The sequence below is a fragment of the Eucalyptus grandis genome, chromosome 1 (genome assembly GCF_016545825.1).
Source record: "Eucalyptus grandis isolate ANBG69807.140 chromosome 1, ASM1654582v1, whole genome shotgun sequence".
Classification (NCBI taxonomy): domain Eukaryota; kingdom Viridiplantae; phylum Streptophyta; class Magnoliopsida; order Myrtales; family Myrtaceae; genus Eucalyptus; species Eucalyptus grandis.
The window spans coordinates 47,528,633-47,544,256 of NC_052612.1; the positions used below are offsets into that span (position 1 = coordinate 47,528,633).

Consider the following 15,624-nt stretch of genomic DNA (forward strand, 5'->3'; position numbering starts at 1 on the left):
ATATTATGTACTTTACCGGAAAAAAGAGTACAAGAGCTTGATTGTATAGAGAGAAACCAATTAGACTTTATTATAATTAAGATAAATCACAATTAACCTAATCCTAAATATACGTCGGACACATGTAATTTGAACAGTGCGAGAAGTTCCCTCTAGCCATGGATGGACGGAGTAAAACACAACCCTCATTTTATTAGCATTGGCACAGCTATTGTGGAGAAATGAATTTTTTGTAATTATTGTTTAAATAGCTTTATGAAAATGAAAAATATTAATAAATATTCCTTGAACATCAATGGAATTATTATAATTGTACTTCGTCCATAAAAATTCATTTTTTAAGTTCAATTTTTGGATGCTTTTGTATTCAGATCTGTAACATATGTTGCTTGGCAATTGAGTCCACCAACTTTCATTTTCTGCAATCGAGAACTTTAATTTGCATAATTTCTTCAAATGCTCATTTTACATGGTCATTAGCTCTTATTGAAACTATTGATTTACTTAAAAAAATGGAAGCGATTTTCATTTTAATTTCCACAACTCTCATCGTGCTCTTTGGCATTAGTTCATGAATAGCACAAACAATCATGGGGCAACATTCATCAATTTCTCATTTTTCATATTAGGTTGTATTGTTGTTTGAACAACAATCAACTTGATCTTAATAAATTCTTACTTAAGTGAGTTATGTGTGATTTTTATTAAAATTAAAAGATTTATGATTAAATTGATATCCGTACAATAGATTCACGAATGATTTAATAATTTTTCAAAAGAGAAATAAATAAATTAAATTCACATCTTCCTCTACCGGTGTTTCATCAGACATAACTTTGATGGTGGAAAAGAGGGAGTTTTAAATTAGTGATAAATTCACATCTTAAAAAGCTAATCCAATGATCATGACACACGTTATAGCATCGTCAGTAATAATCACATGAGAGTAAAAAAAAGCTAGAAAAGATAAAAGAAATAGAAATTCAACAAGTTCGAGTCAGAGATTGGAGGAAAGACTCGTTGACCTTGTTATTATGTAATTCTTTGTTCCAAAAGGACGTTCCACACCTTGACCATTATATTATATCCTATGCACTATTGGTAAATTATAGCAATAAAGTTAAATATATTCACATTAGATCAAGTACGTTGTTTGGTATAAATAGCATATCAATGTAAATAAGCCTAAAAGTTGTACAAATGGAGATCATAAAAATCTCTTGACACCTTCACCAAAAAAAAAAAAAAATCTCTCGACACTCTTGCATACTTCATTTTTATTTGCTTTTTTATTTTTATTTTTTCTTCTCTTTTATAATTATTTTCTTTTTATTTCTTTTTCCCTTCCATCGTTCTCTAACAAAATTATTAAATAGTAAACCATAATAATATACCTAAAATATGTAATAAATATAAACATGCTTTTATATCTATATATTGAATTTATATCATAAGATAGAATTAAATTTGAATAAAAGTAAACTAAAAAAACATAAATGTTGTTACTTTTTGTTATTTTGAATTTCTTATATTAGAATTCAAATATTATTTATATTGAAATATAATTTTAGTTTTATTAATTTAAAATTTTGTTATTCGAGAAAAATAATTGCATATTATGGATATAAGATACCATATTAACTTTTATTCCACCTTTCTTATGGTATAATTTTATCCAGGACTATATTCCTTTTATATCCGACTTTATCTTGCCTTGAGTAAACATTAAACATAGGATATGATAAATTTTATCTTACCCAAATTTTTTATCTTGATTACTAGACACAAGCATAGGGTATTTTAATCCTATATGATATACCATATAGGCTATTTTAATACGCTAGTAGTATTAAAAATACCATATACGACATATCCTATAGGGTATTTCAATTCTACCATTTTATTTTTATCAATGATAGTTAGAATACCCTATATGGTATTTTTATTTATTTTTTATTTATCAATGATAGTCCACCAAATAAGTTATCCCAATACCGACCAAAAATAAAAAACTCATCCCAACATTTAAGGCAATACCGATTTCCTTCCATCGTGGATACGGCCATCCATACAGCCTCGAGATGGCCGTCTCCTGTCCCCCTGCCGGCGGGAACCATTTGTCTCGGTTGACTTACCCCCCTCTCCCCTTTCCTTCTCAACTGAAATCTCCATACTCATTCACTTCCTCTGCAGCTGCAAACACCAAAGCCCGAAAGATCATGAGTGCAACGCAACTACCATCGAACCTTCTTCTTTGTCTCTCTCTAATCTTTCAATGCTCGTTCGCTGTCTCGCCATTTGGCAAGATCATCCCTCGCTTTCCTTCTCCTCTCATTCATCCAGAAAATTCTCAACCATCGCTCTCTAACGACCAGAGTGGCAACAATGGGCTCTATAAGACTAGGTACTTCACGCAAATCCTCGACCATTTCAGCTACCGTCCCGAGAGCTACCAGACGTTCCAGCAGAGGTACTTAATTAACTCCACCTTCTGGGGCGGCCCGCGGAGGAATGCCCCGATCTTTGTCTACACTGGGAACGAGGGTGACATCGAGTGGTTCGCCCAAAACACCGGCTTCATGTTTGAGACGGCACCCCACTTCAATGCCCTTCTTGTGTTCATCGAGGTATATTGCCAACTGATCCAAATACTCAAGCTGTAGTATCATATTTAAGCAATCAATGATAGGACTTTCGTCATTTTGCTTTGCTTTTGCGAATTACATTACAGAAAGATGTAGAGTTTATCATTCTCATTTGTCTCTGTGAAGCATCGGTATTATGGGAAATCGATGCCGTTCGGGGGCAAAAAAGAGGTGGCGTACAGCAACGCAAGCATGTTGGGCTATCTCTCCTCGACGCAGGCATTGGCAGACTACGCAACGCTGATAACCGATCTGAAGAAGAACTTGACAGCCGAGCATTCGCCAGTGGTGGTTTTTGGAGGTTCTTACGGGGGAAGTATGCTGCTGTTCCCTCACATATGTTAATAACTATAAACAAATTACTGGCTTCTCACTCTTCAGATTAATTGTTGTGTTTGACTTTAGAATAGATTAACTATGTAGCTGGCTGTGCATGCTTTCTGGTTTTAAAAAGAAGACAACAATGGAGTAAACTTACTCGGATGTTCACTGAAAATATCGCAGTGTTGGCAGCATGGTTTAGGCTAAAGTATCCGCACATTGCAATCGGCGCTTTGTCTTCTTCTGCTCCGATCCTCGACTTTTTCAACGTCACCTCCCCTTACATCTTCAACGACATCATCACTGAGACTTCAGGGTTCTCTCTCTCTCTCTCTCTCTCTATCTCTCTCTCTCTCTGCAAATTTGTTATTTTGTTTTTGGTTGCTCTTGAATTACAAGGACTTAAGAGAGTTTGGAATTAGGGATAAGGTCAGCCCGATAACAACAAAGGTCTTGCTCGGCCACGGACTAGAAGATGTATTAAGTAATTTGCATGAGTAAACAAATCCGAAGATGGTCCTAACCTGGACATTTCAGTCAAAATTTCATAAAATCCCTAGTATATTCCTCAGACAAAACTATAATTCATAAGCAAAATCTTGTTATTCAGAAAAAGTCTGGACCACTACATTTCCATTTACTAAATCTCCAATCTTATCATGTAAATCTAAATTCTTTTTTTGAATTAGATCAAATGATATTGTTCATTTTCTTCTTCTTGAGATTTTAATTTTTCCACACACCGTATGCTCTGTGCTGGTACTTCAACTAATCCAAAACATCCGGTACATTTAATTGTGCATGGAGTTTATCAATCCCTTAATTTTATCGTTCTTGTAAACCACAATGCGGTGTAATGTACTTATTTTACGTGCACCATCAATCCGACGTTTGTGTTCTCAATATCCACCATATAGATTTCACATGAGTTGTGACTATACAAAAACTACACAAGTCTAAGAGCGCAATTGATGTGAATGTCCAGAGCGAGAGCAAGAATTGCTATAAAGTGATCAAGCGATCATGGCAGAAGATTGAAGTTATGGCGAAACAACAAGGTGGACTCGAGATCCTGCGAAAATCATTCAGACTATGCAAGTAAGAGACGACTCAAACAATATCAGCTTCTCATGGATTTGATTTATTTATGTTTTTTTTTTTTTTGGTGGGTTCTTTGTTTATGTTATGACCCCTTTGCAGGAACTTTAAGGATGCGGAATATCTCACAGGTTGGCTCGAAACTGCTCTCGTTTACGCGGCCATGACCGATTATCCAACTCCTTCCAATTTCCTGACTCCCTTGCCTGCTTATCCGATCAAACAGGTATAGCTTGCTCAACAAATAATAACTTGTATTAGCAATGTAATCCAAGCAATATCTTCAAGATCATACTTTATAGTATTGCAAGTCAAATTCAAATTCTTTTGAGGCACATAGATCTGATCTCAAAGGGAAAATAAAGTTACTTCTCCAACGAACCAATCTTGTTTTGAAAGTAAGTAAATTTGGCTTTAAAAATGCAAGACTTCTTGTAGCGCATGACCAATTTGTGAGGCAGATCTGATCTTTGAGGATTGTATCGTTGCATGTGTGATTAACCAAGTCAAATGAAGGATTAGCATACTTTTTTCCGGCACAAGACAACTTAGTCCCAAAACTTCATAAACGATTCCTGAGAATTTAATTATCTCGCTCCGTTGTGCCAATATTGCGGCGTGGCGGGGCCATTTTGTGAAATGCGTTTCTGTTAAATCTTCAAGATATAGTACTAACAGAGTCGCAGAATTGAACAACTCAATGGCTGGACAGACAATCGGATGCATGACTAATGCTTATGCTCTCTATTTTTATTTTGTGTAGATGTGCAAGGCGATAGATGATCCGAGCAAAGGGGACGATGATTTTGCCAAATTGTATGGCGCGGCAAACATCTACTACAATTACAGCGGCGGCATCTCATGCTTCGATCTAATGGACGATTCCGATCCTCATGGCCTCAGCGGATGGGGATGGCAGGTACCCAACAATTTTTCACTCAGAAAAGATCTCCTAAGCAATGCCTCTTAAGAATTACATGTTACATTGGATTCAATTTGAAACCTTATCAACCATTATCACATGAATAGTGCTAGAGATGATAAGACTTATATACTAAATGAATTTACTAAATGATGTGATAGAACACTGTTAAGTATTTAAAAGGGTATTCTGACTTAATCTAGCAAAACAATCTAGTATATGAGCTTTAACATCTCCGACATTAATCCAATCCGGAGATAGTACTTGTGATGAGGTGAAGGTCATAAGCTCTTTCTATTTTATTTTATTTTTTTGTGAGGTCAATATAAGTTTTTTCTATTTGGTTGGTGGAGTAATGAAGAAGTTAGGGAGGACTAGAATTAATAGTAATACTATTTACCGGTCATCTAGCATTGTGTTTGAATGTTTAATTATTAAATCATGCATTAAGCTAATGGTTTAAACTTTTAAAACAGTTGGCAGTAATTCCGTAAAGTCTCACAAATTGTTCCTTCTTCTTTCTATGACTTGAGAAATGACTCGATATTCTCGAAAGAAGTTTTCATGAGATCTCTGTGGCTCTTTGCCAACTTTGTAGCTTTGTAGTCATGGAGTCTTCATTTGATCTTTCCTATATTTCTCATTGTAGTATCTATAACTAGAAAAATCACCCTTTGGCCAGGTAAAACTTTGCGATTGAATTAACTTGTGAACTCTCTTTCTTCTTTGGTGTTCTTGTCCTCTTCTTTTACTTAAAAGTGGGCTAGCTTTCGCATCTGGAGGGGCCAATAATTACCAAAAAAAAAAAATCGAATGGAGAGAACTCCAAGAGGAGCCTAAAATGTCTGGGTTTTCGTTCCCAGTTCTGTTCCTTCCTTCGGATCCTAGACTGTCAATTTGCTTTGTTTCTTTTTCTTTTTCTTTTTCCAGAAATGGTTTTAATTTGTTAAGCCCGATTTTAATTAAGGGAATACGTGCTAAAGGCGTGCAATAGTTAAATAGAATGTAAACAACAAAATGGCATCGGGTTGATCGAGTGCATGCACTTTTAATCTATTTGAATCGTGTATACATAACTCACCAAATTTATGGATCGCGATGTATTTGGATTCACATACCCAGTTGCCTCACTCTATCCAATCCACAAACTTATATTTTTATATATGTATATAGGAGTTAAAGTTAAAGTTTGATGTGAAATCCCACATTTCTTGAGGTGGGGAATTATGCGTATCTTATCAAGTCTATGTAATTAACTATGGCACCATCCCAATTTTACGTCAAAATCTTAAGTCCTTTTTGTACCATTCCATGATCTCTAAGCTTCTTTTAGCATGAGCGCATGTGATAGTGATCTTTATTAGTTCCTTGCAGGCATGCACGGAAATGGTAATGCCAATAGACGGCAATCGAGAGACAAGCATATTCCCAGCTTACAAGTACAACTATACTGATACAGTCAGCTCCTGTGCAGCTGACTCCAGCGTCGTCTCTAGGCCCACCTGGATCCCTATCGAGTTTGGCGGCCATGTGGGTAACCCGTCCTTCATTATTCTATGCTTGGTGCAACCTTTTTATTAGTATAAATGATAAGTTATGAAGTCTTGCGTACGCTTTCATATCTTGCACGTCCTTACTTAGAGAATTGCAGCATCTATTCATCCTGCCTCCTAACCTGAATTTTTGTGTCGATCATTGTGTGTACTTAAAAAGAACAGGACATTAGACGGACCTTGAGGAGATTTGGGAGCAATATCATCTTCTTCAATGGCTTAAGAGACCCATGGAGTGGTGGAGGGTATCGCTCTCTCTCTCTCTCTCTCTCTCTCTCTCTCTCTCTCTCTCTCTCTCTCTCTCTCTCTCTCTCTCTCTCTCTCTCTCTCTCTCTCTCTCTCTCTCTCTCTGGTGTGGAGGAAATGAATGTTTTAATATTCTTGTCTCTGTGGCAAAATTGGCAGGGTGTTGAAGAGCATTTCCAAGAGCATTGTTGCAATAGTGGCCGAAAAAGGTCAGCTCACTGTCTCTCAAACTTAGCATAATTGACTCTTCATTTTATGAATAAACGTTATCACAAAAGATATAAGTGAATCCCTTCGATGGAAGAAGTGATGGTCAATCTTCACATTGATGGGAGGTTGTCCGTGGTATGTACAATAACATGTCCAGATACAAGTTATAGAAATAGATTTTCTAGGACATACAACAAGTTATTTTTAACCCTCGTAAGTTATCGATTATAGGGGCTCACCATGTCGATCTACGATACTCGACCAGTGAAGACCCCGAGTGGCTTCAAGATGTGAGAAAGAAGGAGATCAAGATCATTTCAGGCTGGATCTCTCAATACTATCGTGACTTGGCCAAATAGTCTTCCTAATTTTGGTTTTCCGACTCATAATGCTTCTAGTTCTTCAACTATCCAAGTGAAAACTTTTACTTGGGATTGACAGGGGCTCTTATATGTTGTTTTCTTAAATGATTCCCAACATTAATAAATGATTATCCAATTTGTCATATTAAGTTCAAATCATGTAAACGAGTCATGTACCAATTCATGTGAAATGGATTGAAAAATGAAATAGCAAATATCACAACTGGCATTTCAATTATATCCCCCATATAGTTATTATTGAGGAAAATTAAAAAAAAAAAATCCTAAATCAATTGCATTTGTATCAATTTATTTCTAAATCTTTTATGCGTATTGACACAAGTATAATAAGTTTAGGTAAAATGACACGAGTGTAGTTCCCAAGAGCTGTTTTTGAGTGTTCCCTATGCTAACCAAGAGTAGCTTATAAACACTTTGGATTGTGTTTGGCCATTTGAATTTTCCACCGTCTACGACCGAAGAAGATTCCAATGAAAGCTAAATACTCGTTTATGAAGTTAATACTTTTAATTGATGTCATGAACTCTTACTCGACTCAGGATCAAATATGACCCACTTATTCAAATAATCATTTGCAATTTGTAATTAGATTTATGCATTATGATTCATAAGCACAATGTACATTGTTTCATAAACATTGAGAGTTTCGATCTAACAATAGGGACAGTCAACCATCAGTCAGTTTATTGTTTCATAAGGATAAGCTCATTCGTATTTGTTTAAGTGCTGCATGTGCATAGGAGTATGCACGTTCTATTAACAATATCTGACAAGTACGACAGTAGAGTTGGTGTGTATATATTGAATGACTGAATTCCATTGCACGTGGGTGTGTAGGTCCGAACAGAAACTCTAAAATTATTTATTAATAGAAGTTAGAATGCTGATTATTTGGTTGAACAGTTGCAGAAAAATGATCAAAATAGTCATATAAACCTATTATACGGATGTCAATTCAATCCTAAATTTTCAATTTGATCAATTTAGTTTTATACTTTTTCATGATTTACTAATGTAGTTTTTCTGTCTAATTTTAGCTAGAATTATTAACGTAATCATCCAATCAATGTCGGCTATCCTACGTGGCACAACCGGTGTTGACGGTTAACAATTTTTATAATTTTTTGAAAAAAAAATTGGCAAAATTAAAGAGTTTAGATTGAATTAACATTCATACAATAAGTTTTAAAACTGAGTGAGAGATCTTCCCACTACTTTAGGTTTATTTTTATTTATTTTTAAATATTTAATTGGTAGTAAGGGACATTTTGAGCTCTGACTAATTCTCATCTAGTCGGCATCATTCCATCACACGCACTCGACCAAGATAAATAGGTCCGTGCTTCTGAAAATGTCCCTAAAAGGATTAGCAAATGTGATTATTTGAATCCCAATAAAAAATTATTCTACTTCGGTCTCATAGCTTTTGAGTATTTAATTGTAGATATCTCTATGAAGGGCCATCATTTCTTGAACCAAAAATTCATTCTTTTGACTTACTTTCCTCTTTTGATTCTTCTTCCAGACATTATAGAAAAGTTCCCCAACCGATAGCACCACGGGCCTTTCCTGCCCAATATCCATTCGACAAATGGAGCGATTACTCCGAGAAATGGATAAACAAAGTAAAAAGGAAACTACAAGTAGTATCCTGGTCCATCTTGAGAGGAATTTCAACAGACGTGTATGATTAGGATTACTAGACATGTCTCGCAAAATAGTTTCGTAGGATGTGTTTATTCCATAAAATATAAATAATTCGGATAACATTTTTGATAAAAATGACATTTTGCATCACTTATAAAAATAAATAAATGAAAAATATTTTTATCGTTCATGAAAACTTTTGGACATAGTGAAAAAATTCTTATGGACTAATTATTTCAAGCAATATTACCGAATATTTTTAAGAAATTATTTTTCAAATAATTCATTCTCCATTTTTAATTATTCTATTGAGTCTATTCGGTTGTTGTGGTTGTTTGGGGCGTCTTTCCCAAACTAAGCAATACTTAGCATCCGGAGCAGTTAGTGCAGCAATTTATTACCTCACATATTTATGGAATATACGGTGGGAGGAAGTTACTCCGGTCTTCGGCATTGATTCTGCGATGCAATCACATTTAAGCAGAAATCAAAGGTAGGAACCAGCTTGGATCTCCGAATTCTGCTTGTAGATTAAAACTACGCCAAGTTTGATGGTCATGTCACCAAGTGTAAGCAATTTCATGATGGCTTATTAAAACATATGTGGCGGGCTCAATTCCCCGTCAAGTGTAAACAATTGCATACTTAGATTCGTGTCTCACTATGGCATATTTCATATGATGGGCTTCTTCATCCGCCCCGGGGCAGGAGAGAGAGAGAGAGAGAGATTGTGTCAATGTCAAGGAAGCATTAGCGAAGAGCAACAACAATAACTAGGACTGGCCAACACATGCACCTGTGATGGAAAGAGATTAGCATGTGGATGTTGTGTCTAGAGTTGAAATGAGATTCCTAACCTTAGAACTAATCATTGGAATATGCTCATTGTTCAACATGAATTAGTTCAGTCTTCATAAAAAAAAAAAAATTAGGCACTAAGATTCCATTCGTTTCGCTGAAAATATTATATCTCCAGAATATATTTTCTAAGAAGTTATTTTCTAAAAAAAATAACCATATTTTTTAATGTTCGATTGAAATTTAAACATTAAATAGAAAATATTTTCCACTATTCAGCGAAGAAGGGGGAAGAGAGATCAAAAGCCTCAATTGCAACACGTTGCTCATTGGAGGCCCATCAACGGGACAATAAGACAAGGATCTTCATGTGGACCAAATCGATTCTCGGCCCCTATTGATCCGCCATGGGATTGCATGAAAAACTGTATTCACGCATGACGAGATGTTGAATGTCACCAATAAGTCTTCGCTTTGCATGTGCAATTTATTCAATACACGTTATTGGATACGGAAAATATTATAAATAAAGTTATGGCCAACGATTTGATCCTGGGATGTGTGGACTTTAATAAATAGGTTAGAGGTTTAGAAATAGGACCATATTTTTCTCCAATTTTGATTAGATAAAAAAATTTCCAACCAATATTTTTAAATTTGGTAAATTATTATCGATTGTTTTAAAATCTTAAATTGTTAAATGAATACGCGATTTAAACATTTGAATATTTTCATACTCTCATTCATGTGTAGGCTGTACTTTGATCTACGCCTATAGCGCGGAAATATGTGATTAGTAAGGCCAATAGGGAATTGTAAAGATTTACAGAGATTTGTAGTAGGAGAGAGGAGTGTCATATTATGTACTTTACCAGAGAGAGTACAAGAGTTTGATTGTATAGAGAGAGAAAGCAATTAGACTTTATTACAATTAAGAAAAATCACAATTAACCTAATCCTAAATATACATCGAACACATGTAATTTGAATAGTGCAAGAAGTTCCCTCTAGCCATGGATGGACGGAGGAAAACACAACCCTCATTTTATTAGCATTGGCACAGCTATTGTGGAGATAATGAATATTTTGTAATTATTGTTTAAATAGCTTTATGAAAATGAAAAATATTATTAAATATTCCTTGAACATCAATGGAATTATTATAATTGTACTTTGTCCATGAAACTTCATTTTTTAAGTTTAATTTTTTGGATGCTTTTGTATTCAGATCTGTGACATATGTTGCTTGGCAATTGAGTCCACCAACTTTCATTTTCTGCAATCGAGAATTTTAATTTGCATAATTTCTTCAAACAAGGATTTCTTCAAATGCTCGTTTTACGTGGTCATTAGCTCTTATTGAAACTATTGATTTACTTAAAACATGGAAGCGATCTTCATCGCAATTTCCATAACTCTCATCGTGCTCTTTGGCATTAGTTCATGAATAGCACAAACAATCATGGGACAACATTCATCAATTTCTCGTTATTCATATTAGGATGTATTGTTGTTTGAACAACAATCGACTTGATCTTAATAAATTCTTACTTAAGTGAGTTATGTGTGATTTTATTAAAATAAAAATGTTTATAAGTAGATCGACATCTGTACAATAGATTCATGAATGATTTAATAATTTTTCAAAAAAGAGAAAGAAAGAAATTAAATTCACATCTTCCTCTACCGGTGTTTCATTGGACATACCTTTTGATGGTGGAAAAGAGGGGGTTTTAAATTAGTGATACATTCACATCTTAAGAAGCTAATCCAATGATCATGACACAAGTTATAGCATCGTTAGTAATAATCACATGAGAGTAAAAAAGCTAGAAAAGATAAAAGAAATAGAAATTCCAACAAGTTCGAGTCAGAGATTGGAGGAAAGACTCGTTGACCTTGTTATTATGTAGTTCTTTGTTCCAAAAGGACGTTCCACACCTCGACCTTTTCTGCAAGTTTAAAACGCCTGGTCCTAAAAGTTGCATCAGTTCTAGTACTTTAGAATAGTGACTTGACATTGCAATAACCGAGCTACCACCTGCATCGTACAATATGCGTAACCCAATGGTTTTGGAGCACAGATCATATATTGGAACAAGGAAATTCTTTTTTTAATTGTCTCCACAACTAGATCAAAAATAAGAATGAGGTCCATCAAACCTTTTAAGATCTTCAATCTTTAAAAAGAGAGAGAGAGAGAGAGAGAAATTTCCAGAGTTCCGTTCATTAGAATAAGGATCCCCAGCAAGGAGAAGATGGATATGAAGAAGATTTCCCATTTTTAAACTAATTCACTTATCCAATTCAAGCTTATAGCTCGATTTTCTGACAATTAGACAGCAAATTAGCACTCCAATAAACAAGAAGGACGTTTCCATTGATTTTTGACAACGTTTGTATTCCCTCGCGGTTCACATTGTCTCACTGCCAGTCCTCATTTGTCTTTTTTGGTGGATAAAGACATATGGGGTATCCTCCTCGCTCCAGGTTCACTTTGAAGAGACGCCTCCATTTTCAAGAAAAGAAGTCAAGAAACGGGACGTCCCGTTTCTTTTGGCGGTCGACTGCGCAGTTTCTTTCAATGTGCGCCGCAGCAAAACGCGTCTTACAGAAGTTCCTTTTTCACAATCCCACGTCATATAAATAAAATGCAGACAAGAGATGCTAATTTTCCAAAAGTACTTTCTTCTTCTTTTTTTTCAGAAGAATGCCGAAAACAGTTTCTTAATGATTTGGCTTTTGATATGTCCGTAAATCAAACTGAAATCGGAACTACATCGAATTTTCGTACATTTTTTGTTCATAATAATGAAAAAAAAAACCATTGTATATTCCGGTTTGAATAGTTTAGCCCCTTTTCTTAGTATTACAATTTACAATATCTCTAATTTTCCAAATAAACATCTTTTTAATATTTCAAAAAAGAAAACTAAAAATCGATCGATTCGGTCCAAAACGAAATGAGTATCCATTTTGGGTTTGGTTTAATTCAAAGTTAATACACATCAAAACAGTTTGGTTCGGGCTTCTTGAATATCCGAACCGGAAACCCAAACCAAACAGAACCATTAACACCCCTTGTATTAATGCCATAATGTCTCATTCGATAATTTGAGTTTTGTATCTTTTCGATCGTTTGCTAATTCATTCGTCGAATCCGTTTCTTGCCAAAGGAGCATACATATATTTCTTGAGTATAGGCAGTGATTAAAGATGTCGTGGCCGAAGACACGTCTGGTTGACCACCTCTTTCTGGGAAATTACTCGGACCGTCATTTTAAGGAAAGAAACTTCAGAAAGACGGACAACGCATATCTGCCTAGCTCCCCTGCACGCTGGAGAAAACCGGGACGTCCCGTTCATTTGACGATCGACCCGTTTCTTTCAATACGAAAGAGCGGAGTATTTTTAAAATACCGAAACGGAGGCTATATAAAGCACGTTCAGTTCACCTTCCGCTTCGTCATCTACAAGGCTCGAGAGACACAGCAGTTCATCGAGCTCCCCACAGAGCAGAGCTCCAGCATCTGCAGAGTTCGAACAGAGTCAACACTGGAGCCGAGGGACATGGCGAATCACACGAGCGTGACAATTCAAGTCGAAGTCGGAAGGTACTCAATTCGCTCACGAATACATCGTTTTGGAAACTGTTGTCGCGACCGGAAGCGCGGGATGAGCAAACTAGTCCGTTCTTGATTGGTTTTGATCGGTTTCTTTTGTGATTCGATGCAGGGACGATGATCAGCAGCAGCTGCAGGACCAGCAACAACAGCAACAGGGATGGCTGGACTCCACCTTAAAGTTCCACGTCGAGTTTGGTTTACTGAAGCTGCTCATGATCGCGCACTTCCATTCGATGTACATCATTTGTGAAGTCATCTACCTAATATCATTGATTGAGGTGACCGGATCCGTGAGCCCGAATCGTGTTTACTGGTACTTGTACATCATTTCTGGAACTCTCGGCTTTGAGCTGCTCCCTTGGACAAACCTCTCTCTAATCATGTGGTTGGTCATCAATTTTTGCTTATTGATGTATGCTCTGGCATCATCTGGTCAGCTTGCCCGAGGCTCTGACCGGTTTGTACAGCTTGTTCAGCCGTTTGACGACATGGCATTTTCAGAAATTCACCTTGATTTTTGAAGCGCCCAGAATCATACTGCACTTGTGTGTATTGATTTGTAGTTGTACGTCCTTTGTACTGCTTCTGATTTAGAGAAAAGACTGAAGAGAATGTAATCACAGACATGTTCTGTAGTTGCTGAAGCTGACCTATGAATACCATTCACCATTCATGTTATTGAATTCCATTGGCTTTGTTTTTCTCCCCTTTCTTCTACTATTCTCTAGCAATTATATCCAACTGTTCAAGACCCCTATACATCCTGAGTTTTCATATTGGACGAAATTACACCTCAAGTTGACATCAAAGAGGCGGCTTGTGGTGGCGGGACAACATCGGCCAAGGCACCTGGTTCCGATGCGTAGAGAAAGATATCTGTCGATACCCTGTACAATTTAAGTAGAAAGAAATCCATCCAAATTACGAACAGAAATGAGCAGCAGTCGCAAGATTGCTTATGCAGATGCACAGAGAAATGCTCGACCTCGACAGAGCACCCCAGCAAACAGCCCGTTATAAGCAAATAGTAACAGGCAATTCCAACAACTGAAATAAGCAAACAAAAGGGGGAAATAAAATTGAGTCCTTTTAAGTAATCAAATGTGAACGCAGTTGCTTGTTTAAGGCTGCGTTTGGGAACAGCTTTCCCAAGTACCTTTGGACGCCTAAAGGCCTTTAGGCCAAGTATTAAGCGTTTGGGAAACTTTTTAGAAACCCCCTTGCGTGAAGGCCAGCCTTCTGAAGGCTGAAAGCCCAAGGCAGCCTGCCTTGGGCTTTCAGCATTCTCGGCATGCTGGAAGATCACTGTTAAATTTTTTTTTTTCCAAATTTGTCCTCACGAATTTTTTGTTTTTCCGGTGCGTGCCCTCGTATGAGCACTGTTCATCTTCTCCAGACGCCGGGAGTCGCCGCCAGCCGCCGGGAGTCGCCGCCAGCCGCCGGAGGTCGCAGGTCAGCCGGAGGTCGCGCGAGCTCCGCGCGACCTCGCCGCGACCAGATCTGGTCGCCGCGAGGGCGAGGTCGCGCGACCTCCGCGCGACCTCTGTGCAACCAGATCTGGTCGCCGGAGGTCGAGCGACCTCGCGGCGACCAGATCTGGTCGCCGGACTGGTCGCCGCGAGGTCGCGCGACCTCCGGCGAACAGATCTGGTCGCGCGACCTCTGCGCAACCAGATCTGGTCGCCGGAGGTCGCGCGACCTCTGTGCGACCAGATCTGGTCGCGCGACCTCCGGCGACGCGCAGAGGTCGCGCGACCAGACCTGCCTCCCGCGACCCAGATCCGGGGTCGCCGGAGGTCCCGACGGCGTCGCGCGACCTCGCCGGCCCAAATCCGGGGTCGCCGGAGGTCGCGACGGCGTCGCGCGACCTCGCCGGCCCAGATCCGGGGTCGCCGGAGGTCGCCGGGAGTCGCCGCCGGCCGCCGGATGCCGCTGCCCTTGCTGGTTTTCATTTTTTTATTTTTTTAATAATTTTTTTTTTTCACAAAAAAGTCCTTTGTCCCCAAACACCATTTCTTTCAAAGTCGCGATTTCACAGCGCTTTTAAATTACAATTTACCAAAGGTTTGCAGTTTTGGAAAAACACATTTAACTCAAAAAGTGCTCAGATTTTCCTAAAGACTTTCCCAAAAGTCTTCCCAAACGCACCCTAAGAGGGAGAAGCAGTTTGAGATT

The 15,624-nt window shown here is 37.6% G+C and overlaps 1 protein-coding gene across 1 annotated transcript; it reads left to right on the plus strand.

Moving 5' to 3' along the window:
* Window positions 1-2,081: 2,081 nt before the first annotated feature.
* On the plus strand, window positions 2,082-7,354 carry LOC104415144 (lysosomal Pro-X carboxypeptidase). Its single transcript, XM_039300093.1, has 10 exons — window positions 2,082-2,627; window positions 2,772-2,961; window positions 3,150-3,278; window positions 3,947-4,064; window positions 4,167-4,290; window positions 4,828-4,983; window positions 6,361-6,516; window positions 6,705-6,784; window positions 6,945-6,994; window positions 7,227-7,354. The coding sequence occupies exons 1-10, from the start codon at window positions 2,082-2,084 to the stop codon at window positions 7,352-7,354; spliced, it is 1,677 nt and encodes a 558-aa protein (XP_039156027.1).
* The last annotated feature ends 8,270 nt before the right edge of the window (window positions 7,355-15,624 follow it).

Excerpts from the sequence above, each read along its gene's own strand:
- LOC104415144 (XM_039300093.1), top strand. The coding sequence starts at position 2,082 with ATGGCCGTCTCCTGTCCCCCTGCCGGCGGGAACCATTTGTCTCGGTTG. Across the intron at positions 2,962-3,149 it reads TGGAGGTTCTTACGGGGGAA|TGTTGGCAGCATGGTTTAGG; the intron begins GTATGCTGCTGT and ends AAAATATCGCAG. Across the intron at positions 4,984-6,360 it reads TCAGCGGATGGGGATGGCAG|GCATGCACGGAAATGGTAAT; the intron begins GTACCCAACAAT and ends AGTTCCTTGCAG.